This window comes from Cygnus atratus, chromosome 3 (assembly GCF_013377495.2).
Source record: "Cygnus atratus isolate AKBS03 ecotype Queensland, Australia chromosome 3, CAtr_DNAZoo_HiC_assembly, whole genome shotgun sequence".
Lineage (NCBI taxonomy): Eukaryota > Metazoa > Chordata > Aves > Anseriformes > Anatidae > Cygnus > Cygnus atratus.
In genome coordinates, this window is record NC_066364.1 from 78,202,676 (window position 1) to 78,229,967 (window position 27,292).

General features: G+C 41.2%; 1 protein-coding gene across 2 annotated transcripts in view; it reads left to right on the forward strand.

Moving 5' to 3' along the window:
- The window catches only part of DISC1 (DISC1 scaffold protein), a 202,365-nt gene that overhangs the window by 35,240 nt on the left and 139,833 nt on the right, over positions 1-27,292 (forward strand). For both annotated transcript variants that reach the window (XM_035562617.2, XM_050709968.1), the window contains exon 4: positions 25,570-25,717. In XM_035562617.2, coding sequence (XP_035418510.1) covers positions 25,570-25,717 — 148 coding nt within the window. The remainder of the gene's footprint in view (positions 1-25,569; positions 25,718-27,292) is intronic.

A 27,292-nucleotide genomic window follows, 5' to 3' on the forward strand; every position in this document is an offset into this window, starting at 1 on the left:
CAAGTGTAGGCCAAGAATGAGGAATGTTTGAATTCAAAGCAGAATTAAAGACTTAAAAGTAGTTATGTTTCAGAGAACTGTGCCTACAGAAGCACTGCTACTGGAATACCTTTCTGATATTATTCTATCATCACAAGTCTGTTCTTGTCTGCCTTTAGATAAGTCTTCTGAGTTCTGTGCAGTTTGATAATTCTTCTTCCACTTGCTTTTTTCCCCCTTCATCTTTAGCTCCTAAGATCCATACTGAGGAATACAGAGGATCCAGGAGGATGCTGTTATTTCATTCATAGGACTCGTGCATTTCTTCTTTTAGACATTTTTAAAAACAATTACGCAGTTTCAAATTAGTTTGTTATTGTTCGCAAGAGATGTTTCTCTCATGCTTTCGAGATACTTTGCCTGTGCTTGTGGATAGATGTTGTATTGACTGGCCTATTCAGTCTGGATTTTTTGGTGCAGTCTTATGTGCTCAGCAAAACTACTTCATTGCTATTGCTTCTCTTGGGAAAAAAAGAAGGAAGAAAGCCCTTTCCTTTTAAATTCAGCAATGAGAAGATAAGGCTGCATGTCTCTGAATGGCTCTCTAATGACTCCCCAGTGTAAACAGGCAAGAGTTACTCAGAAACAGTCTGGGTAGCAAAACAGGGGAGCTGTATTTGACTCTTCCTTCTCTTGTGGCATACTTGCTGAATGCAAGAGAAAAATTATTCTGTGTCAGAAAAAATGTGCAACTGCGATTTTTTTTTTTGCACTTGTAGAGGTATTGGGGCAAATGCTGCTTTTGCTCAGATGAGGGAAAAAAGGAATTCTGTTCCCATCCCAGTCAGAGCTCAGTTATGCGATGGCTACTGGAGACACAGGGCATGTAACGGCTGGAGTTATCCGGGGCGGATACACAGCGCTCCTGGTTCTGCTGGGCAAGCATCCCCTGGGCTGTAGCTGTAAGGAAGCAAACCTGGGCTCTGGCTCTAACAAGCCTGTGCAATGGGGAGGGTGCCAAGAGGTTTCTTTCACCTCCATGTGTGCTCCTGTAGAGGTTGTATTGTTAGTGGTGTCAGCTGTTGTTCCCTTGCCTCCCTTGAGCGTAAGCAACAGCATCGTGTCTCCTCTCTCTCTGGAGCTAGAGGCTGAGTCTGTCGTGCCTGTTTTAATTTGTCTAGATGCCCTTTTTCATTGCCTTAACTTTATAGGTATAATTGCTTAATAGAAACTTCCTTGTGAAGTGCCTCTAATTGTCCTTCAGAATGAATGCTGTTAGGAAGAACTAATAAAGAACCAAAATGGTCGTCTACAAAATCAATTTTTATTTCAGAAGTTAGGAGAGATGGAAAATTAGTTCCTCAGAGAAGCTTACTTTCTTTGTTCATATAAGCTTTCCCTGATTTCCCTTTCCAAAGAGGCAGCTTTTCCCTCTATTTATATCAGAAAAGCATTAAGTGAGTTCTTAGAGTTCTGCTCCAGAGTTCTGCATACTTCTCGCATTTTGTGCTTCTAGTCAAGTTACTTCTTTCCACAGCAGATGTGCCACGTCACTGGCTTGTGTACCTGCCCCATTGCTGGAGCAGTGCACCTCAGTGCTGGAGAGTTCTTATCCAAGATAAACGTTTTTTTTCTGCCCCCACCCCCCAGTTCCCTTCACGCAAGGCAGATCCCTGTGGGGTTAATACGTCTTTGTCTAGCAAGACCTGAAGAGTTATTGTTTGTGTGGTTGGTGGTTCAGGTTTGTAGAATTGATGCCTATTAGTTCCAAGGCACATCTTCTTATGCTTTTTGTAATATCTTAATTTCTTTTGCCCCAACATTACAAAGACGTACTGTATGTTGACCTTAATTTACCAAAGTGTTTTTAAAATTTATCTGCCATGTAATGCAACAGTACACATTGTTTCAACTATTTCCTATACATACCTAAAAGAAATATTGCTGAATGTTATTTGTGATGCAGAATATTTTGAAGTACCTTTGGGAAGGTAAAGAAAGTGTTTATACAGCCCTGGTAGGCAACCAGGAAGGCTACTTATGCCAGAGTACACTGCATAACCTTTGGAAAAATCAAGAAAGCAGCGTGAAATACTAGACTTTTATTTAATTCTCATCTGCTGGCTTGACTGTTGGAGGTCTTTTTTAAAATAGTGTATAGTGCACAGCCTGTCATCTCAGCTACTGTGTGAGTAGGCGGAAGATACTGGGGCCAGCTAAAGGGCACCAAAAATACCTATTGCCTCTCCTATGCAAAGGAGTTCAAAGCAACAGCACAAACCTACTTGCAGAAGAGAGGTCCAGAGAGGCTGGCGTTCATATCCTGCTCAGCTAAGATTAACTAGCTGCGGAGATTTCTTTTGAAGGTTAGGATGAAGGTGTAGCAATGTTTATTTCTAGGCAGAGAACATTCTCCTTGGGAGCTCAGGGTAGGTTCAAAAAGTTTAAAGAGTACTTTATCACTGCCAGCTCTTGCAATATTCGTAACTACCCTACCTCCTATCAGTGCGGAGGCCAACTGGGCCTCCAGTACCTGCTTGAAGAATATCCTGTAAATTTGGGATATGTTTAAGAGTAGCAAGATGTGCTCAGTGCCTCATTGTTGGTTCACGGTCTTTGTGCAGGTGGTGCTCTTGCCGTGTGTGTTTTTTGTATTGAGACTTGTCTGGCTGCTGCCTTCCTTATCTATCGCTCAGTAACTTTGAAGCATAGGCAGCTGCTTGCTAATGAAATCTGTGTGCGTGACCATAATGAAGAAGGGAGTGTTAATTACCAGGGTAACCCCAGCGGGATGTATGGATCTGTCTGCCAGAACTGCTATCCACGTATGGATTTTCTCCTCTTGGGTTTTGCACGTGTTCATTCAGAAATACGCTACCTGGGGGTCCTTTCTGGTGAAGGGCTACCAAGCAGTTGTTTCTTTACTGCCTTCATTTTGACTGTGGGGAGTTACCAGGGCTCCTGTTCTGCAATTAAGCCCTAGTAGATGCTGTTTTAAAATGAAGATTTCCAGTCTTTCAGGCATGAGGACTGTGCGTGATCAGCCTGCATGCACAGGATGCTGTGTGGAACTTCAGTGACTGGAAGGCAAGAAACTCACTTTCCTGTGTCTCCCGCTCTTACGTCATCTGCTCCCATGGCCTTGTCTTACAATATTAGGATATCTCCTAGCAGTAACTTTCCTTTGTACTTTAGGAGTGTGCTTGGCACGTGCCTTTTGTCTCCGACCCTGAGTTCATTGCATCTTCTTCTCCTGTGCCCTTGTTATGCATTCATTCAGCAGGCTTCCTTAGCCTGTACTGCTGCTATTTCTGTCTGTCACCTGGTGAGCAGGGCTTGAATTTGCTCCTCACCTGCTACTTGCAGTCCCCTGGGGGTGATGGTGGATATATCAGCCTGCTGCTGCACTCCACTCCTGTGGTTGCAGCAGTCCTCTGGGCTGCAGAGCTGGTGCAAAGTAGTCACTCTGTTGTCTCCAAGTAACCTGAAATCAAGGTGGAGGCATGATGACAAGGGACATCTTACTTCTCCCCTTCTCTCAATGAGTTAATTTTCAATAGAGTGGAAAGATACTGACTTTTTTCTTACCAGGTGATGTTCCCCTGCATTTCTTTACTTGCAGAAGCACCCCAGGAGCCTGAGGAACAATAGTGCGTGTATGAATGGAGCTGGAGGTCAAGCCACTGTGCTCTTTAATGTGGGAGGGAGCCTCACAGTGTATCAGCTTGCATCAGTTAAATTCCATTGGTTTGAATCTCTCTGTAAACTAGTGAGAAAGATTTGGGTGATGGCAGTGTATATTTCTGCATGATATTTTTCTGCTGGCTGGGGATATTTTGGGTCACATTCTGCAGGCCATCCTCAGTACCTAATGAAGTTCGCTGTCCCTGAAGTTTTAAGCCTTTACGTGTGATTGCAGGATAGGAATTTTAGCAGGAAAGTATAGTATAAAGGGCTGCGTTAAACTTACTTATTGCTGCCCAGTTTTGTTGGAAATCAAAGAACAGAACTGTACCTCTGGCTTTTTGGAAGAACAGTGGGATTTTGGTAGGTGTTTTTTTTGCTTCTTTTTTTTTTTTTTCCTAAATGCAAACATTTACATGGTACCATATGTTTTTTTGCTTTTTGTTTTTATCCCCAGGTGGTGGAGGATGCATTAATTGTCTGCCCTTAAATGCTCTTCTAGCTTTCCTTGTCCTTTCTGTTACTTCCTAGCCAAACCTCTCCCCTCAGATCACATTCCTTCAGACTTCTCTGCTTTCGTGCTTTCTGCCATGCCTTTTACTGCAGCTGGGAACCTTTGCACCTTCATAATCACAGGCATCACTGTTCCTTTTTTTCTTCTTTCCTTCCTTCTCTATCAGTCCCACACAGTTGCATCCTTCCTACCTGTATTACCTCTAGGAAATTCCCAGGCTACCTCTAGTGTGGGGAGCGGAGCAGCTGTACTGAGCTATCGCTGTACGTCTCCCTTGACCTGGCTCTTAAAGCTTACACAGATGTCTTTGTTTCTTCCTTTCTAGCCTGCAGCCTGGAGCTAAAACTGCTGGCCTTGTAATTGCTTTCTTAGCCCCGATGTGAGTGCAGGAGTGGTGACAAGCCTGCACATCAGGGGTTCAGCTGGAATTGCACCTTGCTGTAACATCCTTGGGTGAGCTCCACACCCAGGCCCAGTGAGAGCCTCGTGGCCAGCTGCCATACAAAACAAGATTCCATTTTTTTCTGCCAGATTTGAGGAAATGTGTACTCTAGTTTCACAGATAGGTCTTGTCTTCAGTGGATTTAAATAAGGAAGCCAAAGTCTTGTTTACATGTGCAGAAAAATGAAGCCAAGCTAGGAAAGGGCAAGAAGCTGTAGTGCTAGAGGGTACCTTAACATCAAATACCTTAATTCTTGCCATTGAAAAAGGAGTAATTTAAAGTCAGGTTAAGTATATGTACATATGATGAGTTGTTTGGATTTCAAAGATAGATTAGTGAAACAGGGTGAAGTCACCAGGAACATCTGAAATGAAGAAGAAACAATTTTTGCTACTTGCAAAATATTTCATTTCTAAGTTTGGGAGTTTTATGTTAATTCTCCTGCCTAGTAAGAAGGGGGGAAGAAGATGAATGCAAATTAGAATGATGACAGTGCAAATTTAGCATCATCTGGGAGAACTTCTGTAGAAGTTATTTGAAAAAAAAAAAGGCTTCTGATCATCAGTGAAGCTCAGTAACAGGGATATACTGTAGTTGTACAGAGGGAAATATTCTATAGGAGCTTTCTGAAAGAATAATATTCTGACTTTCACTTTCTTTGAAACATTATGCAAATGCTTTTTTCATTTTGGTGTATTCTTTCATGTATTTGACACATCACCTATTGTGCCATGATTGTGGCTTCTGCTTAGCTCTCTTTAAAAATGTATTTTTGAAAAAGGGTTTGGAAACTTAGCACTATGGAATTTTATTTGAAGGTTTATTTCTTGAGACTCAGCATAATTGCATTAAGTACAGGATATTACAGCCTTGTAATTCCTGGAGACCGTTGAAGAGTTTGGTAGCATTTCCTGGCGCTTGGAGTGTGTGCAGCGTTCCAGAGACTGGCAGGCTGCCCCTGTAGGCCTTTCTCTCCATCCTTTGAAATGTTGAAACATCCACTTGTCACTGCTGCAGGCAGGATCTTGTGCTAGTTGGACCTGAGTCTGATGTAGTCTGGCAATTCTTGTCACTTCAACACTGCTTTTGATTCTTCTGCTGGTGTAAAATGCCCGTGTTGTGTTGCATGTACATACATGCTGCTGGACTGTGCTTGGAAAGATGCAAGATAAGGTTTGTGAACTTAACTTTTCATTCCTTTATTAAAAAACAAACAAAACCACTGCAGTTTTCTTCCCTGATTTAGGCTCTTACAACCACTCCAGTTTGCAAATGGGCCGTGCACCTGAACATCCCACAGACTTCAGAGGATGTGAGATTCTTTATGTTTAGATTATTAAATAGGGATTTTTAGGCCTTTATGTCTTCAGGTAGGAGAAAGCTGGCAAGGATAAATTTTTCTTGACATGGTAATGCACTCATCTGATGAAGTTTCTGGGTGAACATAAATAATGTTCTCCAGAAAGGAGGAGTATTTTCTATTGTGGTAATGCAGTTACAATAAAGCATCCACATCTCAAGGGAGAGTCTTCAAATACAGTGCTTTGTTAACCTAACCTAGTACTTTGTTAGCCTAGAAGAGGCTTTAAAGTTGTGTTTCCTAACCTTCTTTACTGATCAGCTGGAAAACAGATAATGTGGAGACTAATCTTGTTTTCTTCTGGATGTGCTTTACTGCATCTGCTCGCAACCTAACGTTATGGAGCTGCCGTCAGTCATTGTGCTTGTCGCTGAAGAAACCTACAATTCCTTTATGGCTTTCTAAGGTCTTGATAGTGTTGTTATTGAGTATCTGTTGTGGTTTAGCCCGGCAGGCAGCCAAACACCACACAGCCGTTTGCTCACCCTCCCCCCTCCCTCTCCGGGATGGGGGAGAGAAACGGGAAAGTGAAGCCTGTGAGTTGAGATAAAGACAGTTTATTAAGACAGGATAATAATAATAATAATAATAATAATAATAATAATAATAGTAATAATGTGTACGAAATAAGTGATGCACAATGCAATTGCTCACCACCCGTTGACCGATGCCCAGCCTATCCCCGAGCAGCCGGCCCCCCCACCCCGGCTAGCCACCCCTATATATTGTTCAGCATGACGCCAGATGGTATGGAATACCCCTTTGGCCAGTTTGGGTCAGCTGTCCTGGGTCTGTCCCCTCCCAGCTCCTGCTGCATCCCCAGCCTGCTCGCTAGCAGGACAGAGCGAGAAGCTGAAAAGTCCTTGGCTTGGTGTAAGCATTGCTCTACAACAATTAAAACATCAGCATGTTATCAGCGCTCTTCTCATCCTAATCCAAAACATAGCACCCTGCCAGCTACTAGGAGGAAAATTAACTCTGTCCTACCTGAAACCAGGACAGTATCTTTGAATAACTAGTTGAATTTGACACGCTTAGGAAACATGCCAGAGGGTAAAACAAACATCGCTCCCATTCTTTCGAATGGCAGCTGAAGTGGCAGTGAAGAGGTTTGTGAAGAATGTGACCCCATCCCTTGGCCTGCTTCCAGCTTCCACTTCACTGTGGAAATGAAAACCTAGGAAAGGAGCTACAAGTTCCTATACTACGCCACATCTTTTTTTTTTTCTTTTTTTCCCCCCTAAGTGAAGCAAAAATGCTTTGAAAGAGACATACGTGGCTACAGATATCTGTACTGTGCATCTTACAGTACATATCCACAGCCTGATGCGGTTGTTAATGTTGGTGATAACAAAACTTCCACTGGCCTCATTCTGGGGACATTCAGGTGGTTTATGTTTGGCATATGTCATAGAGACAGAGTTGCATCTCTGTGATTAACTTTTTGTTTCTTTAACAAAAAGTTGTTTCTTGTTGGTTTGATTGAAGAAGAAAGGCACACAGGGTGCACACAGGTTATATTCGGTTGGGGGAATCTAGTAGGACCTAGGTAACTTTGTAAACATTGGGCATCCAGATTTGTAATCAGAGCATTGGTTGCAGGCTAGGGTGAGAGAGATCCTTGGGGTCTTCTGCTTTTAAAGTCCATTGTGTAAAATCTCTCTACCACTCTTCCCAGTAACTGCAAAATGTCTTCCAAACTTGTCTTGGTACAAGATCTGAATCCTATGCGCCAGTGTTCCTTTTAAAATCTTTCATTAATAATGGAGACTGAGAGTATACTGAGTTGTAAATGAGCCAGTTTTGGATTGATGCAGTGAGACAGGGTGAGCCTTGGCATTTTCTTTCCCCTTCTTTTCTGCTATTCTGCAACACAAGCCAGGCTTATTCTCATGATGAGGGTCATACATCCAGCTATGTTAGTCGGGTTGTTCAGCCTTACGACTGCATCTCCAGTGTTAAATTGATGTAAAGCTAACTTCTGTATTTGTACATGTTAATTTTGCATGTTATGACTTCTGGTGTTCCAAACTATAAAGTGATAATTTTTGGAGAAGCAGATGAGAGAGAGAATTCTTATGCAGGAACAGGAACCTATAAGAAAAGTGCAGCAGATTTTCATTTTTTTTTTAAAGTATTAGACTGTGATCATATTTGATTTTGGATTTTTTAACTAGGCAAGCTGCTTCACTCTGCTTCAGACAAGTGGTCCGTAAAATGAGTATATCATCGCTCATCTTACCACAGCATTCCAAATTTTAATGAGACTCTGAAGCCCTTTGAACTCCTATTTTGATGGGAGCTTCACAGTTATAAGGTATTATAACTGAGGTATACCGGGTTTTTAATTTTCATTCTTTTACAGAAACGTTATCTTAATGTAATTTTGTGTTATATTTGCTGTACTATAGAGCCTGTAGGTCAGGCTGCTCTCATTAGAGCGTATGGGCCACAGGAAAATGACAGGAATGTTAGTGTGTCACACCTTGGAAAAAATGAAAGACTTCAACAGTTTGTTTTTTTTTTAAATCATGTAGATTGCAACAAAGTTATTTTCTGTACTAGCAATTATTGGATGGAGTGACCTTTACCAACTTCTGACATTGATGTAGTGGAAGGGACATTTTTCCACTTGACCTTTATGCAATGTGTCGGCTTGTCCTGTAGCACAAAATGAATTTCAATTGACAGATTTGATGGAACACTAACTTGACAGGAGCTTATTGTTTGGAAGCAGATATGTGTTGAAATGTGAAGCCTCTAGTAAATAACATGAGAAAAGTTACTTTCATGTCCTCTGTCACTGAAGAATGTCTTGCTTAGAAATGACCACTGCCAGAATTGCAAACTGAACACCGATTAACTGAGAGTCTAGCAACACACTCTTCAAAATAGTGGTATTTTACAGTCAAATCTATTGTTTCGACTCTTTCTCCTCTTGTCATTGTTCTGTAACCAGTTAGTGATATTTTTAACCTTGTTTCTTGTCTTAAAATCTCTGTCCATAAAAGTAATGAGACATAAAAGTCAGATGAACAGCTTCCAATATACCATGAGGTATATATATATATACCATTTCTCCTGAGAGGACCATATATGTTGAGTAGGTTGGTTATTTATATGTTAAAGAAAAATTTGTCATATAATTCTGGGAAGAGAGAAATACTCTGTGTGGGGAGGAACAGAGCTATGAGCACGTGTTAGGGTGAGGGTGGATATTGTGAAGAGGACTGTAAAAGGAAGGCCGAGCTGTTCCTGCCCCACTGCTCCAGCTCTGAACTACAGGGGACAGCTTCTATTCAGACCTGTTGAAATAAATAAAGCTTTTTGAGTTGACATTTAAAAACAAAGAACAAAAGTCGGTAGTTTCAGGTGTCTTCATGTAGTTCGGGTACTTCGTTCAAGGTTTGATGTTTCCTGTAAGCAGAAATAATTCCACTTTACAAAATAGGGAAGGCGAAGTTGTAGTGGAATCCAGGATGTATTTGGGACTTTTCAAGTGATAAACTATCATGACTTTGGAAAACTACTAAGCAGCAGGACTGATAAAAGAGCAACAAATACCATCTGTCTTATCTACATATTTTACCACAGTTCTTCCTAAGCTGTCCAGTTGAGGTAAAGTAAAAAGGAGCTGAATGGCTGTGGGAGGGGAAAGCAGATATCTTCTATTGCATTTGCAGGAGGTATTTGCAAAAAAAAATATTTATGGAAGTTGCTGTTTAGACACATCCGTTTAATCCTTGCTTGTTATTTTAAAGACAGGGCTCAAACAATATCAATAGCAGAGGATGCTGCTGGGCAGAATCAAGGTGGTATGCTGGATGGCAATGTTTATTTCGCTATGGTAGAACAGCCTCTTCTGTATTTGTGGAAAACGGTTGAGGTGTTGTGGATGTACTAGCATAGTGTGAAGTACATTAACAAAATTCACTATTGTAGAAACGCTATTTAATTGTAGCTCATGTGGAAGGTAAATATTAGTTATTGGAAAGCTGTATGCTAATAAACTTATTTCTTGCAGCACTTCCATTTGTGGTTAACACATGCTACAGAAAAGAGCAGGCTTTAGTGCATTTGTTTTCCATGCTTGCAGGAGATGTTTGGAGCTCAGCTGCAGGGCTGAAGCAGAACCCACGCCTTCTGTGCTGCAGCTCTAGGGCCTACAGTACTACACTTGAAACATGTCCTGTCTTTTGTATGTGAGTTCATACAAAAATGGCAAATCCCATGCCCTTTCTGGAGCACATGCTTTTCTGAACCCCTTCGAGAGAGGATGGCAATAGCCGGCAGGTGCTCTTGCCCTTACCTCTGCAGGTCAAGTCCCATCAAACTCTGCTCCTTTTTGCCCTTCCCTCCTGGCTCTGATTTTCACCTGGCTCTCAGGCAAGGCATCTGCCCGACTGGCAACTTGAATTTCCAGCCCGGGGAGGCTCTAATGAGCAGGTGGAGAGGCTGCTGCAGGCGATGAAATGCTGCAGGCTCAGGCTGAAAGAAGGCAGCCAGCCTGTGTTCAGAGTTTTGACATTTAGCCGTGCTAAGTAGGGAGAGCACTGAGACTGCCCTGGCATTGCTCTTCTCCGCTGGGGCAGGACATGTGAGGGCTTTTCTGTGGAGCAGAGCCCTCTGCAGCAGGAGGATGGAGGGAGCTGAGCTTCCTCGCAGCTGCTGTGCTTGAGCGGAATCCGCTGCTGCCATATGAGCTCGGCGCAGCTGGGCCTCGGGTCCTGCTTTGGGGTCTTGCTTTTGGGGTCCGTGGGACGTTCTCTTGTTCTTAACCCTGCTGCTGAACGGAGACCTAAGAGCAGGTAAAGGTCTGTGGGGCACTCAAACAGCCTTGCGGTCGTCTCCACACTGATCCGCGCTGAGATCCTTGTGTGCAGCCCCGCAGGTGCTTTGTGCGTGGGGAGCGTAACTCTCCTGCCAGAAACACCTCCACAAGTTCTGCGCTAGGACTGGGATGGGAGGGACAGCTGCAGAGCCAGGATGAAAAGGTCGTAAATGTGAAAAATGTGTAAAAGGGAGGAAGATGGGGGCAAGGGGACAATGGTTTTTGTTGTTTTAAAAAAAAAAAAAAGGACTCCAGCCTCCCTTCTTTTCAAATAGGAGAGGCTGTGCTTTACCTACTTGTGAAATTACAAGATGAAGAGGTAAGACAGTCCTTTATAGGGAAGAGAGTCCTGTAAAAGAACAAGAAAGGCACTAAGTTTTACAAAAAGGTCAAGTTATGAAAGGGATAATACAGGGTTTCTTATGCAAGAAGCACTTAATATTGTGTAATTATAATAATCCTTCTATCTGAAGATCTCACACAGGTGTTAATTAAGCCTAATGATGCCCCCGTGGAGCAATTGTTACAGTCTACATTTTTACAGAGAGAGGACCTAGAAACTGAAAGAAATGGGGTTGTTTGAGATCGTGTAGCAGCACTGGGGAATTGGTGCTCATTAGAGAATACAGCGCGACCTCAAGTTGCCTAACAGCCACGGGCAGAACCCTTCCCATGAAACTGTGGTGTATATCCCTACGAGTTTTTCTTTTTTTTTCTTCTTTTTTTCCCCCTGAAAATGCAGATACATGTAGATGCATAAAAGGAAACTCTGGGCAAAGAGTTTCTAGATGGTGTTTCTTGATTATGCATATAAGCCTGTAACTATTCTTTAATTTTGTTTAAAGGTATGCAGGAGATTTGCAGGATCCTGTAATATTTTGGTTAGCATTCAGTGTTTTTGAGAGCCTTATGGGAAGCAGCAAAAAGGAAAACACACGCATGTGGGAGAGGTTTTGTATGGTAATGTTTTCCTTTGTTCACTTCAGCCTTTCCAGTGCAAAGCAGGCTGATAGATTGCTTTGTGAGGTTCCTATGGGGAAATCAAACAACTCTTTAACTTTTTTCTTTCTATCATACTCTTTAAGCTGCTGCTAACTTCACAAGAAATACTACAAAAATCTGATGGATGGATGAGGATAGGAAAACAGAGAATTGCCAGCTCTGATTTGCACCCTGTTGCCCTAACATACAGACTGGATCATTTTTAAATGACTGTGTTGTGGTGGAAATCCCAGTTTTTCAAAGCTTTGTTCCCGACATGCAGAACACACAGCTACCATTCAAGGAAGTGTGTTACATCTGCTTGTCTTCCATAAGATGTTGCAGTGAGATGTGCCTGTGTTACAGCTCAGTTTGAGAACGTGTTTTAGTAGAGATGTTTACTTTTCACACTGCTTTGAAACCCTCAAAAGTACTATATTTTTACAGAATTTAGTGCCCTTATGGGAATGTCAGATAATATTTTGGGGTTGTTTAGCCTGGAGAAGAGGAGGCTCAGGGGAGATCTCATCGCTCTCTACAGGTACCTTAAAGGAGGCTGTAGCGAGGTGGGGGTTGGTCTATTCTCCCACGTGCCTGGTGGCAGGACGAGGGGGAATGGGCTAAAGTTGCGCCAGGGGAGGTTTAGGTTGGATGTTAGGAAGAACTTGTTTACTGAAAGGGTTGTTAGGCACTGGAATAGGCTGCCCAGGGAAGTGGTTGAGTCGCCATCCCTGGACGTCTTTAAAAGATGTTTAGATGTAGTCCTTAGTGATATGGTTTAGTGGAGGTCTTGTTAGTGTTAGGACAGAGGTTGGACTAGGTGATCTTGGAGGTCTCTTCCAACCTAGACGATTCTGTGATTCTGTGATTTAATGTCTTAAAATTTGGACAACTTTAATGACTTAAAACTTGGACAAAGCGTGCTTGAAATATAGCCTTCAGGAAAAAGAGGGGTTACAGCATTTACATTTAACATTCTACTATTTTTACCCTTTTACAGTTGTGTGATCAAACTACAGTTGTGTTTCACTGCCCGAAATGACTTCAGTTAGTTTGTGCTCACCCCATACATGCATTAGTACCAAAAACAATCTTGAGAAAGTGATGTTGAAGATGGTATTTAGGAAAGAGTCAAGAGCTCAGTATATGCAAGCCAATAAACTGCACGTGAAGATCAGATAGCTAAAAAGCCTTTTTTTCCTCTGTTTTCCTATCACTGTGTCCTACTAAAATTTAACTTTATTCCAACCTTTGATAAAGTCAAGAGTGTGGTTGGGGAAAGGAGGAGGTTTAATGGAGGCCTCTTTGTAAATCAGGCAGTGAATTTCTATGTCAGGCAGAAGTTTAGGAGGAACCAAATCACTGTTGGGAAAGAAAGGAGACTGAAGAAATGGATGTTAGCTGAGACGGAGGGTGTGGGAAGAGAAGAGGGTGAAGGGGCAGAGAAATAGAGGAGGCAGAAACTAGGATAGGGGTGTCCCAGAGAAGAGGGAATTGGGTTGTGAAACAAAGTTCGAAAGGACAGGCAAGGAAGTAAGTCACCAGCTGTTGTCAGCAACTATTCTGTGTTTAAATGATATCCTTTGTCACTAAATTCAGGTTCCTTCAGCTGGTGGAAATTAATTGAATCTGAAAACATTTAAAAATATGTGAATTGATTCTGATTTATGGCAGACAAAATAGTCTGAGAACAGATGTCAAATGTTGTAAACTCTTTTCTTCTACTGTTTTCTTTTTTTGGATATGACCTTTTCTGGATGATGTAAAACAGTGCAGTTCCTGGGTTCTGGGTGCTAGAATGGTGATGGATGTTGGAAGTTGGAAATGTAGCTAGACTGAATTACACTAGCGTCTTTAATAGTTTGTAAACAGTTTTTGGTTTTGCATCTGCTGATGCAGAGTGTATCAGAAAGTGTATCGGTTTAATTCTAGGTGAAGTTTTAAGCCTTGAAGGGCATCAGGGATAAAGAAGGAACATTGAAACAGGAAATTAGATGCATGTATTTGAGATTGTATAGACTTTTAAAACTGAGACCTGGAATATGATAAAGCATTGACCATTATTGTGGAGAACTCATGAAGGGGAATGCATGGAGTGAGGGAGGAAAAAGAAAGATTTTGTTTAACTAAAAGCAAAGTTCTGTCATCCAAGTACTCATCTATAATGAATGCACTTTTTTTCAGCTCAGTTACCACAAAGACTTCCTTTATCTACTCTCTCTTTTTGTTTCTAGAGCAAAGCTTCAAGTTTCCTTGCAGAGTTTCCCTCTGCAGTTTTCAGAGCAATCAGTTTGAGGTTGTGTGCACACATTTATATTCTCATTATAGTTAACTGTATGTAATATCCATTCTATAAGATGGAATATTTGATACCTTTTCATCAGCGTGCCTCACCATAGAAAGAGGATAATGTCTAACTGTGTTTTGGTGATGCTGACCTGTAGCTGGTAACTTTGCAAAACTGCAAACCAGTTTTTTAGATGTTACAATTGCACAATTTAATATCCACCACATCTTAAAATCTGTGCTATTTTCTTTCAAACTTCAACGTAAAGCAACTCAGTGCCTACTCACTGGTGTTCTTAGCCTCACGCTTGTAATGCTTTGGTGTGCATTTTTACAGCACAGGTAAAACAGGTTTTTAAGAATATGAAAATAAACCTTGCGGAAAACTCCTTTTATTATCTATACTAGTTTTGTACTTCTGTCACAAAACCAAACCAACCAACCAACCAAACAACAACAAAAAAACCACAAACCTTTCAAACATTCAGACTGTATTTCAGGATGGTGTTCTCAGTATGTTCAGGTGAGACAATAATGAAGGATCCTTTTCTTTGTCTGACAGCTGGAACAAAGAACTTTAGATCCACAATGTGTGCCTAAATAGAGCTTGGTACAAAAAATCTCAATGTAATCTGGCTGTCTCTAGTCATAAAATCGTTGTTATAAAAGCCAAGGTGTAGTCCATCAAACTTTCTTTATTTTTTGTAGAGTATTTAGAACTCACTTCGTTGAAATGATGAAATGACAAGTGTCACGTAATATAATGCAATTCTTTGTAAAGTACTGCATTGCTTCTTTGTTAATTGGCTGGCCTATCTTCTAATTGATCAGTTGTATTTATTCAGTGGCAGTTAAGAAAGACAGGTATTGGCTTGGACATTCTTGGAGTGAGGAAAGGGATATAGTGGAACAAGATTGAATCCTCTGTTCAGATTAAAATATAGCTGACAGTCATTCATGTATGCGAACAGTGCTGCTGGGAAACCGTTACCGAAGTTCCTCCTCTACCAACTCTAATAAAAGAAGGAGTATTCTTATGGCTGTATTGTAAGCCAAGGAGTTTTGTATTCATTTCTGCTAGCATCCTGGTTTTGAGGGCTCTTTTTCAGAGCAAAATTTAATTCAGAATAGGGATCTATGCCATTGTGCTGTATAGCCTTACCTCCTTACATTTTTTTCCATTTTTTTAATGCAGATTCATCCTGGAATCAGCCGTACATGTTTTTCTTTATTTCTGTACAATTTCATATGTAGTGACAGTACTGTCAGCACTGCTTACAAAATAATGTTGATACCAAATAAAGTGCACCAGCAATCAGCTTGTTTTTCCCTTTAATGTATCTTTCAATGTTATCGTATATTATTTTTACTGTAAAGTCATATTGGAAATGCAGACATCTCAGTGGTTCCACTGGAAATTGATGCTTATAAAAGAATATCAAAAGCAAACAGTCAACAGGGCATTGTTTATTTTGTACGGTGAATTGATTAAAACAGAAATGATGTCTCCAAAAAATGTCGATGCATTGAAACCCTCATTGTGTTTGAAGGAATTTACAAATGCAGCAAATCCAAAGATAATGACTGTCTGGGATAGACACTGCGTGGAATTGTACCATTATTTTAGTGCAATTACAAAGATGAGTAAGGGCTTGTCATATGCAGAAAATTGTCTATTATTTCAGTAACTGTTAGGCATGTCAGGCACTTTAAAAAATGTAATTACTCCAGCATTTAGCAAATTATGGAAGTGGCTAGTTTATGCTGCAATGCAAAATACTTATTAAATTCTCACTATTAAAATTATTGCTGTTAAAAACAACTATCAAAATATAATGTTTTTCAGAAGTTTCCTATTACGGGCAGTGGAGATTTAGCTACTGGTATGATGAAAATATTGTGCACTGTTTTCATCCATACAGGCTGTCTTCTGCTTTGTCTTCTCCATTTGTCTTTTGATTATTGTTTGTTTTGTTGATTGTAGGTTTATTGGAGTAGGATTTTTTTTTCCTGTTGTTGTCTGAGCCTTGTATGATTGGGTTTTGGCCTACATTGGAGGCTTTTCTGTGAGATGATAGTGGCAAATAATAACTACTTCACTTGCAGGATAGTCATGTTAGAAGAGATGTGAGTTTATCCAGATCGTCATGATGTGCCTTAAACTCAGCCTAGAAATAACAGCTGTAAGGACAGGTCAGCCTACATCGCTGTCAGGTGATAACAAGTGAGAAAATGTCAGAATACTGATTTGGGTGGTTAACCTTTTAGGTTACTTGGCCAGCATTAGAAAAATGTTGCTTTTCCTATGTTTCTGTGGGATGCTCACCCCCTTCCTTTCCCAGAGGCAGCCGGAGGAACCTTTCTGGTTTTGGGGCTTTTTGCTGACCTTCCAGCTGACGTTGATAGTAACTTTACCCACACCCTCACAAACCCCACCAAGTCCTATGGACTGTGCCCATAAATCACCTCTCTGTTTAACTCGTATTGCTAGGATATGGAGAACATGTTATAGATTTGAGCCGGAATTTGTCGCCGATGCTTCTGCTGGGGATATTATACGAAATAAGGGCACTGGACAAAACTTAGGCTGAGTCTACGCTATGCTTTCACTGGTGCCCTTCTGGAAAGAATTTTCACACACAGCATAGACTTTTCAATGTTCAAGTGTAGACTGGAGGCGGAAAACCCAATGGAAAGGAAATTTGATGGTATGTTTTGAGGAAGCATTGGTGAAATTTTTAAGAATTGCACTTTTTGTTCAAAGCCTAAACGAACATTCTCAAATCCAATATGAATTAGAGAGGGAAAATCAATTTCTGCCAATGTGTCAAGCTTCTTTCCATAAGAAGTATAACAGCTGAAATGTGTCTGTTCTTGTATTTTTAAAGCTTTCAGACTCCCAATCCTGCTGCAGCACTGACATTCGCTATATTAAATTCTGAAATGTTCTGTATCTTTTAAGGACACAGCAATTTCCTTGGGTTGTAACTAAGGACCTAGGGACCAAGGGGGGAAAAACACTGGGAGACAGTCTGCTTTAGAAGCACACGTAAGAAGTTCTTCAGACACTGTTCTCCATTGCTTTTATTCTAGGGACTGCTTGGAATACCAGGTTTCCTTCCCTTTCCCCTCTCCTGCGTTATGCATGCCAGTCTCCTCTTGCTAGGAAAGGTGAGAGTGGAGAAATTGTGGGCAGGTAATGTAGCATGCAGCAGGGGAAGCTAGGAGCACCAAGTGTGACTTCAGGTCCTTGCTGTGTGTTTTGGCCACTCTGGTGCCTCGAGTCTGGCTGGGAGTTCAGGAGGGTGGCTCTCTTACACTCTTCAGGTTACTGGGCTTTTAACTTTAAATAGCACCAAAGTCAATGGCAAACATCCATCTAGCGTATCAGTAGGGTGAAGTGGGAATTAGAACGGTTTGTCACACATAGTATGAGTGCCAAATAACTGAGAAATACACACAGAATAAAGAATAGTGGAATGTAGCATTTTGAACAGATTTTGACCCTCCTGCTTTGGGGTGAGCTTTGTCATGGCTGCTTCAGACTCCAAAGGCTGTTCAGCAGCCAGGAGTTTGGTTTGCTCATCTGCCCCTCAAGGCCGTGCTGATACTTCAGGAGCATGCCCGGTGTGCTCAGTTCCACAAAGTTGCCTTTTTTTTTTTTTTTTAATGGAAAAATTAAGTGGTGGGTAAGCAGGATATTCTCACCTGCATTGTGCTCTATCCTTTTATGAACAGAAACATTTGGCTGTGGTACCCAGGGGTTATGGCCTCGTCTGGAGAGCTTAGCATCTGCTCACTGTCCTTTCCAGGAGCTACTTTTTCCACTGACTACTAGAAGTATTCCAAAGATCCTGGCCCAAATAGTGTTTTAGTTAAGATTTGGTGTGTGAGCCTCTGAAGGAAATCTCCCAGTTGTCCCATAGATCCTGTGCTTTGCTTTGCATTGTAGAGCAGTCGCAGAACGCATCAATGCTTTTCTTTCAGGCGAAACAAAGATGTGCTCCAGGGAGTCCAGCTACTGACTGGCCTTCAGTCCATGGGACTACACTGAGCCCAGCCTGAATTAAGGCCCCCAAACTGCGGGTGTTGAGTCCTCAGTGCCAAACTGTTTTGCTTGGCCCCTGTTAGTGGCATAGTCAGTAGGGTAGGCAGAGCTCTGGGGTGCAGCCGCTGCTCCTGTCATCCCAGCAGGCTCTTCCAGTGGCTGTCCCCAGCCCTGGGCCTGTTTGGAGCCTGCCTGGCTTGGGTGTGGGGTTTGCCTCTGCACTAGTGCTGTCTTGCTGGTTTCCTTATGTAGGGGTGAATGAAAGGTAGAAAGGGTCATGCTCTCCACCAATGACCAGACAGCACACGGTGAGGGGCAGCAGTTCAACAACTCTCTGCATGTAGTCTAAGGCTCCCTTTTACACATATCGAGTGAGCTAGGACTTGGAAGGAATCTAGTATTTTCTACCATGCATCTGCTTAACACTGTTAAATGGTTAATTTATCCTTAAAGGAAGAGCATATGCAGACTCCAGTTGCTTGTAATGCCTTCATTTCTGATCACAGGATATGTCTTTGCACATTATATCTGGACATTAATTGGTCTGCATGTTCTCCTGCAAGTAATTTTGCAGGGGACCAGTGCTTGTAATTGGGCTACAGACACCTTGCTTAATAGTCTGTTTATCTAGCTGCATTTTAGTCACATTCAAGATCCAATTAGACTCCTCACTTCCTAGCCTTTGTAGGATTGCTTTAGCTAATGTAAGTGTCTGTCCAGAAAAATGAATGATGCAATTCAAAAATAAAAATGCCTCAATTATTGATGTATGGGGAAAGCAGAGGTGGAATGTTATCTTATATTCACAGTAAAGGGAAAAAAAGCACCACCTAATAAGATCATCAGACTTTTTAAAATTATCAGCTGGGGTGTGTGTTTATAGAATTCATAACTACATTTTGAAATTGTCTGTCATAGGGTATTTTGGAGACCAAAAGCATACATGACCACAGAAAAGAGAAGTTTCTAGTGGATAAATGTTGATCCACTCATGACTTTCCCCTCCCTCAAAGCAGTGGTCGAGGAGTAGTGTCTTGCTCAGGAAGGCTTTCATGTGACGAGCACTGTAGGCTCAGGAAGCAGTACCGAGGTAAGGGGACGCTTTGTGCCTTGCTTCTTAGTCTGCTCCTGTGTGCAGCTGGGCACAGGATGCTGGGCGCATCTTGGGAGTTCTTCTGCTTGTACAAAATAGGTTATAAAATATTTCTGATGCTGAGTATACAAAAATTCTTAAGTCATCTAGGAAGCTTTTAAATGTTTAAGAAAGTGAATGGTGGGAAGGCTGCCTGGCTGTGGAAGTATATCTAGCAGCTAAGAAAAAGACTTCAGGACTGTACTGTGTGTTTTTCACACGTAAACTCTGCACAAATCCTGTTTTAAGTCCCTCAGATTTTTGAGGGAAGTGAGGGAAAGAAGGTGGTTGTTTACATAACTGTGGGGCAGGATCAAATGGTCTTCTCTAGTTGAACTAGCTGAAGAGACGCTTTCTTAATGTCCTCCAGCAGCTCGTAGAATAACACGATTGATCATCTTACCACCTATCAGCAAAGAGCAGACATAAATAACTGTAAATATATGCATCAGTAGTAAATGAAGTTCTACCCTTACTGTGATGATCTTCTTAAATGTTTTTTAAATGATGATAAATAGTTCTGATAAAGTGAAACTGCGCTTCATGGGAATAATAATAATACAAAACCACATTAGAATATGTAAAAAGTATGTAGGTAGCCAGATGTTCTCATATGGTCAATTAAAAATTATGGAAATCGCTTCCTTTGCTCAAAGCTGTTACAAAGCATGATCCTTGGAGACCGTGCATTTCTCGGGCTGCTGTCTGTTCGGTTGAGAACAGCAGTTAGTCAGCCTCTTCCAGGCCTGCACCCTGGGCTGGCTTCAAGTAGAGTGGGATGTTTGGAGTGCACCAGGCAGTAACAGTGGGGATGGAGGCAATTTAAAGGTTGACTTTTGCACAGAAGTAGGGAATTTGTCTAACATGTCCATAGGACTGCTCCAAGTTAGCAAGCTGGTAACAGAATACAGTGAAATAAAAGGCTGGTAAAGGGAATTATGCTTTATTCCATTTGCTTGCCTGGAAAGCAGTCTGTATTGAATACCTTAAAGTTCCTTCATTTTAGAACAAATGTCTATCATGCTACTTCCTCAAACGAGGGAATTGCTTTTTACATGTAAACTGTGTTAGATGACTTAGTGTCAAGTATGGGAATAGAGGAACAAAGTATTAAGTTTGTGATATGTATGTTTGAGTTCATGTGGTTTCTTTAAATGTCTCAGTTCATCAGTGAGCTCTGGAATTCTGTGAAGGTCTTTTCTGCGTTTAAATAACATGCTTAAAAATCTAAAATGAGGGTAAAAGAAAGTGGTGTTCTTGAGCCTAATGGCTTATGAATAGCAATGGTTTTCTGTGTCTGCTTCCTGGCTAGAAAATCCTAGAGAGTATGGTGGAAAGGGGTCTCAGGAGCATGCATTTGATTTTGCTGGCCTCAGCTTTAAAAACTATGCCAGAGCTACTCCTGAGAGATGTTTGACCTGAAAACTAACACTGATAGAGATTTCCTGGCTCCCCCAAGCAGCTAGTTTTAGTGCTTTACTGTCTCTTTTTCCTGTTCTCCTTTGTTGCAACTCAGGTTTGTTACTGAGGACTCAAGTTCTGAGTAGGGGTGAAAAGCATTTTATTAACTCTTTCTTTGCAGCTTCCTGGCATACTGAAAGTTGCTCCCCTCAGTCTTTATCTTTGCTAGATTATAAAATCCATCTCTTTGAACTCTTTCATGTGTCATCTTTGCTAGAATTCTGATCATTTCCATTACTTCTGCTTCATCTAGTTCTATTCTGAGTTACAGCATGGAATGCTGGACTGAGATAAACCTTATTTGCATGGCTCCCTGCTCAGCAGCTGGCACTGAGGTGCCTTGGTTTCTCCATGCACTAAAGACATCAGCCAGGTCAAACCAAGGGGGCTCCTTTCTAGGAGAGGAGACCAGAAGCTGAGTGCTGCACTATTCAGCTCAGTGGTGGTGGAGTTTCTTGGGACGTAATCCCTAATGATGATAGGATAACCAATCTTTTAATCTGAAAGGTGACAAGCAGATATGTCCAGCAACAATACTTACAAAATACCAGTGGAACAAATGATCTAGAAATGTCTCATAGTAGAAGCTAATTGAATTCTGTGTAGACAGGAATATATAAAGCAGGATGCAGCCAAGAATTAATGAGAGAATGAAGTGTCATGTGGGGTCCCTCATCTGTTTTCCTTCCAAAAATAGCCAGTTTCTAGGGCTGGGAAGGATGAAACGACTGGACACAAAAACATTGTGTTAGCATAATCATGTCAAAGAACAAACTGAAGTATCATAGGATGGGTTTTATACATTTGCTCCCTTTTCAGTGCAAATTTTCCAGCTGCTTGCCCTGGATACAGAGGAGAACACCAATCTGCCTCCTCCTTCAGCAGCTGGGTTTTGGAGAGCACAGTGCAAATATAAACCTGTGTTGTTAATTCCCCATCTTTCAGTCACAGTAGTAGTACCTCTGAGTCCTGTCACATGCATCTCTCAGAATGATTCTGTCTTTTCCTGCCCTGCCATCCCAAATGCAAGTTAGTTGTTTCTTCTCCCCAGGCCATTTTTTTGTAGTTTATTTCTGCACTTGAGTCTTTACGTCTTCCTTGAAGCCTGCCATTTGGCAATGCCCTGTTATGGATGAATGCCTGGGAAGCTTTACAACAGTAAATGCTGCTGCCATACCTGCTGGGAAGGGAAAGTGTGTTCTGCCATGTGCCCAAACTCTTTGAATAGCTGTAGAGGGTTGCCATAAACCCTGTTCAGGGAACGAAGGAAGCCTAACAGTGAATGATTTGAGTAAAAGTAGGTGTTTCTGCTTGTTTTGATGGTCAGTGACCACTGACCAAATTCAGTTCTTACTTTTTCTGATTGTAATAGTGATATTTTTGATGTTAGTGTTTGAAATTCCACATGAGATGCAAATGCTGATACATTTTTCTGGTCAAAATATGGGCTTGGGATTCTCATCTGTGTCCTCATCCTGTCGAGTTGCTGATGAATGGGAGTTTCAGAGGTGTCCCAAGAAGGAATGGTCCTGCCTGCTCCTTGTCATCCAAGGTCACCTGGCCTTTATTTCAATATTACACACACAGAACAGCTCCAGATAATATATTGCTTCTGACCTGAAACCAATAAATCTGTATAATGCTGCTCTGTGAGAGAGATCCTGGCTTGATTTGTCAATAACTTGGGTGTTTCCTTACTGCTCTTTTTTTAAAACAAAACAAACAAAAAAACTGTAAGAGGCTGCTAATACATGCTTGTCCAAAACTTCTCTCTCCTGCCAATAATAACCATTGCCTACTGTTGTCTGCTGTCAGTTGCTTGGCTGCCTCATCTGCTGTGATGGTGTGCCCTAGGGAGAGAAAGCTAACTCAAGGCATTTCCACAAGGCTCAGGACTATTTCCAGTTAGTTGTCCTAATTTCTGGTTTGCATAATATGGTTGGGGTAGTGCCTAACGAGCTATCTAAACCAGCATTGCTATGTCAGAACACATGTACACCTCCTTTCCGCCCTTTAGGCCTTGTTTAGATCTTTTTCTATAACTATAGCTTTCTATAGTGAACATGTTTCATGTTCACTTTTCTCCTCCCATAAATCCTATTTGAAAAAGCAAACAGCAAGGGTGGGTGAGGAGAAAGGGAGAAATTTGATGTACTCCATGCTGTAGTGATGGGGCTTGGAACACTTTGCCAAAGTGCCAAACTTTGATCCCATCAAGCATGGGTACCACTGATGCTTTTCTGACTTGGAGAGATTCTTTTGGGTAATCTATGTATAGTCTTCATCAGGGTTTGTAAGCCTGTTATGTTTTTAGTTCAAGCTACAGCTGTCTGAGTGTTTGGATTGGGCTTCTTTAATCCTGAACTGACCGGAGCAAACCTGAAAGAGACGCATTCAGCAGTGTCCTGCCTGGCTGTCCCTTCTTCTCAATTCGGGGTACAGTGAAGGAAAACAGATGAGGACCTTGGTAGAATTGCTGTTTCTGTCCACTGCAGTATTAATAGGATCCTGAGCATGTGAGATGGCTCTGCTGATAGCCCCAGCGGTGTTTGTGTTTTACAGTCTGCGTGCGAGTTACTGCAGCACTGCAGTTCTGCTGGCAGCTCTGGTCTGTCCTCACTGAAACTTCAGCTAGCCCTCAAGTTGCTGCCCTGAGCTTTGTTGCTGTTCAGCATCAGAATTAACTGTCAGATGAAATGGCAGACAGAGGAAAGGAGGACTGCTGTGTGTTTGCTCTTAGTGGTCCCTGAGCCCATGTTTGGACTGGCTGTACCTGCCCACCGCTGTGATGAGGTGCTCACAGGAGAGCTCCGGTCTCAAGGGAGCAATAGGTGCAGTAGGAACCACGGTGGTTCATCATCATTTTTGAGGGTGCTCATCTACCATGCATTTAAAAACTGCAAGAGATTTAATGATTGATTGCGGCCTTTGCTGCCCTTTGCACCTATGGCTGAGAGTACTGGGAGGTGTTTGCACAGTCTAACACACTGCTATTAAACGGGGAAAAAAACCAACAACTTGGAGCATGTCAGATCTATGGCTATATTGATATCCATACTGATGTGAAATGTCTGGAAGTATCGTTATTGCCAGATACGTAACTGTTTTCTTAGAGTGGTTGTGGATAACTGTAGCTGGTCTCAGATTTTCCCAGTGAGTCTGGCCTTAGCTGAGTTGTTCCATCCCAGGCTGCCATCTCTACCCTGTAAAGTCCTGGGAATGGCCCCGTGTTGCCAAAGACTTGACTGACTTTTTCTGAGGACGAAGACTTAACTCATTGTCTATCTTCCTTTGGTGGCTTTTTCCCTGTACAAACTTGTGCATGGTAGGGGAGTGTGCCTGGGTAGGACTTCTTGCAAAGTTTCTGTGTGGGTGAGCTTTATTTTTGATGCACAGGGTTTTGATCCTTGGAAAGAGTCAAGCTTCAAATTCTAGTTCCTGATCAACTTTATATGAAATATTGCAAGGAAGATGGACAATACAGCTATTTTATTTGCTCTCTAAAGTACTTTAAAAAAAGATTAAAAAATCTCATTCATCTTTTCACGGTACTTAAGCCTGCTATATTTTGGTGGTTTATGTTGTGTGGTTTCCCTGTGGAGATAGGGACGGGAGGAATGTGTTCAGTTGTGGCCCCTGAGAAGTACATTGCAGACCTGGTTTACCTCCAGTGCTGAAGAGGGTTTTCTCCTCTGCAGGACAAGTATACCAAGTATACACACATGTACAGAAAGGTTGTTGGGGCAAGGCCTGGACCCTGCAGTAACTTTTGTGCTTGCAATTTCATCTAGAGCCTTCTTGCAGCATTTTTACCTTAATAATAATAATAGCATGAGTTTAACTACTTGGAACAGTCTGCAGGCCTAGGGAGATCTAGCCTCATTAGTACAGTCTGTGTCTTTATTTCCACCCCATCACCACAGAAGCAGAAGGGAGATCAATACTAATGATAGATTATTGTAAAAATGGATCATTTCACTAAAACAGCAAATGTAAACCACCTCTCTTCTTAAAACCCCTTTGAGGATAAAGAAAGAAAATAAGTGGTAAAATGCATGCACAGATGGATGTTATTCTGATAGTAACATGTACTGAAAATGCTCGAAGGGAAGGAATGCTAATCACACAAGATTGCAGACAGCAAGGTCACAAGGAAAGTACTGGATTGTAAAGGTTTTCCATTTGTGGAGTAACTCAAAACTCTCTGATTTGACTAATGTATCATCAAAGGTGTTCTGCCTTGGACCAGCCAGGCTTATTATCTGTTCTGTGTGTGATTTTTTTTTGCCTAGTATGTGTGCACCATAGGAATAGAGGATAAACATACCAGAAATAACTATCTGTATTTGGAACCATGTTTCTTCGGTTTCTACACAGAGGAAGAAGACAAAGTAAAGACTAAATTAAATAGAGAAGTGTTTGCTCTTAGTCTATAGAGCTACAGGAGTGTCAGAGCACTCTATTTAAGATTGTTTTAAAACTGGAGCAGTGAAAAGTGGAAGTTTTCAGAAAACTCAGTTCAGAGCTGTTACTCTGGGAAAAGAGCATGGTTGATAACTTTGAGCCTTACTAGATTAAATCTCTGTGAAAGTGCTGGAAAGCCTGCAATTTTATCCTTGTCATAGAATAAAGTTGCTGAGCATCTTGGTTATCTGATATTGTCCGTTGTAGTCTCAGCAATTTGTCCCAGAGCAAAGCAGACTGAAGTATTTTATCCAAAGGTAAAGGACCATTTGTGATCTGGATTTTAGTTCTTGTTGACCAACCTTTATTCTTCTTCAGTTAAAACAGAACCTTTTTTTCTCTGTTCAATAACTTTTTTTTTTTTTTTTTTGTAATTTAATGTCTAGCTGATAAATTTAGACGGAAACTAGAAGAACTGGAGAAAGAAAAAAAATCTTTAAAATTCCAGCTCCCTTCAAGACATCCTTCAATTAGCAATTTTTTGGATAGGTTTGTTACCCAAGTTCAAGCAATGTTGCGCTGGGCTGCAGATCGGTAAGTTTGATGCCTCCTTACTATGCGAAATGACACTTCTGTTTTTCTTAAAGTATGGAATACAGTTTGTGAAGAATTTTAATACAGGTTTTTAAGGACCTTCTAGCATATCAATATGGAGCACATATATGAAAACTTGCCCCCTCCCTTTTTTCCCACAGTTCTTTCAGAATTGCCCTTAAAAAGATTGATTATGATGAAATGGTGAATCAAATGGAACTTTCCTGATTGATGTTGAGTAAGAATGGGATTGAATCCTGACCCAGCAGCTTAGGTGTATGACAGCAAGGCAGCTTGAGCAAAGGTTCCCCATGGAGTTAATTCTGACGCTCCTTTTCACTCAATGAAAGGACATTTAAATATAAAGTAAAAACAGATTCTTCTTTGAGATGCATAGATCTTTAGGAGCTTCCTTTTATGCATCACTTGTTAGGTGGCAGTAATGTGCTCTGCACTGTACAAAGTCGCAAAAATAACTTCTCAGTCTTCTCTTGAAGGGAGAACAACTTCAAAGACCGGTGGAATATGAGATGCCTTGGATGACCCAAGGGAGATAGTTAGTTTAGGAAGAAAAAGTTGCATCTATTCCTGGGTCTTTCTTCAGCTATGCTACTGGTTACTGTTGTTAAAAGTAAGAGGATTATTCATAGGTGTTGGAAGCTATTCTCAAATACTGTAGCACAAATGAAAGAAGAAAAACCTTTTGTATTCTGGCAGCTTGTATATATAAAGGTTGCAGTGTGCCAGAAAATAAATTTTGGTGTATTTTTTGATATACACGAAAATTAGATAAAATCAGTACAAGTAATAGGGTTTATTGAGAAATTATCTATTGGATTTTACGCATATTTTTAGCCTATACTTATAAAAGTTAGTAATGAGACATGTTTAAAACTAACTTCATTCCCTATTTTCTCCTACCTTCTGAGGCTCTAAGAAGCTGTTTTACCATTCCTTAAAGATTAGTGTATTTTATCATTAAAATGTGCTCTCTCTATGCATTAGTTTGTAATGTTTTTGGCTTTAGAGCTGGTGATATTTTCAGTGTCACAGGAATTGATTCACTAAAGCTTCCTTGAAATATGTAGTCTGGTTATTTTTATATAAAATATATGTATTATATTTATATATAAATATATATTACAAATAATGTATACGTTTATGAAAGTTTTCCTGCTCTCCTGATGATTTTACCTGTAACTCTTCTCTTTGCACAGGTGCGAGAGCAGTGCCATTCTTCAGGGTCAGATGAATATCCTCTTACTCCTCACTTTTCTGTCTTGTACACGCTCTTTTCTTTGAGCTTGAGTTTGACTGTTGTTGTTGTGTACCTTTTATTTTTCTTGCTTGATTCATATAGCCTTTCACACCACTTGTCTGCAGTCTGGCTCCTTTGTTGATGGGAGCGAGCTTACCCTTTGTCTTCAGTAGGGGGTTGTAATAGTTTAATTTTTTTTGTTCAACAGTATTTTTATATAGTACAGCTAGACCACTTCTTCAATGCAAATTCGTAGACTTCAATCTTTCCTTTTGAATCAGAACAAAACAATGGTGTCCAAAGTGTCCTTTTTCAAC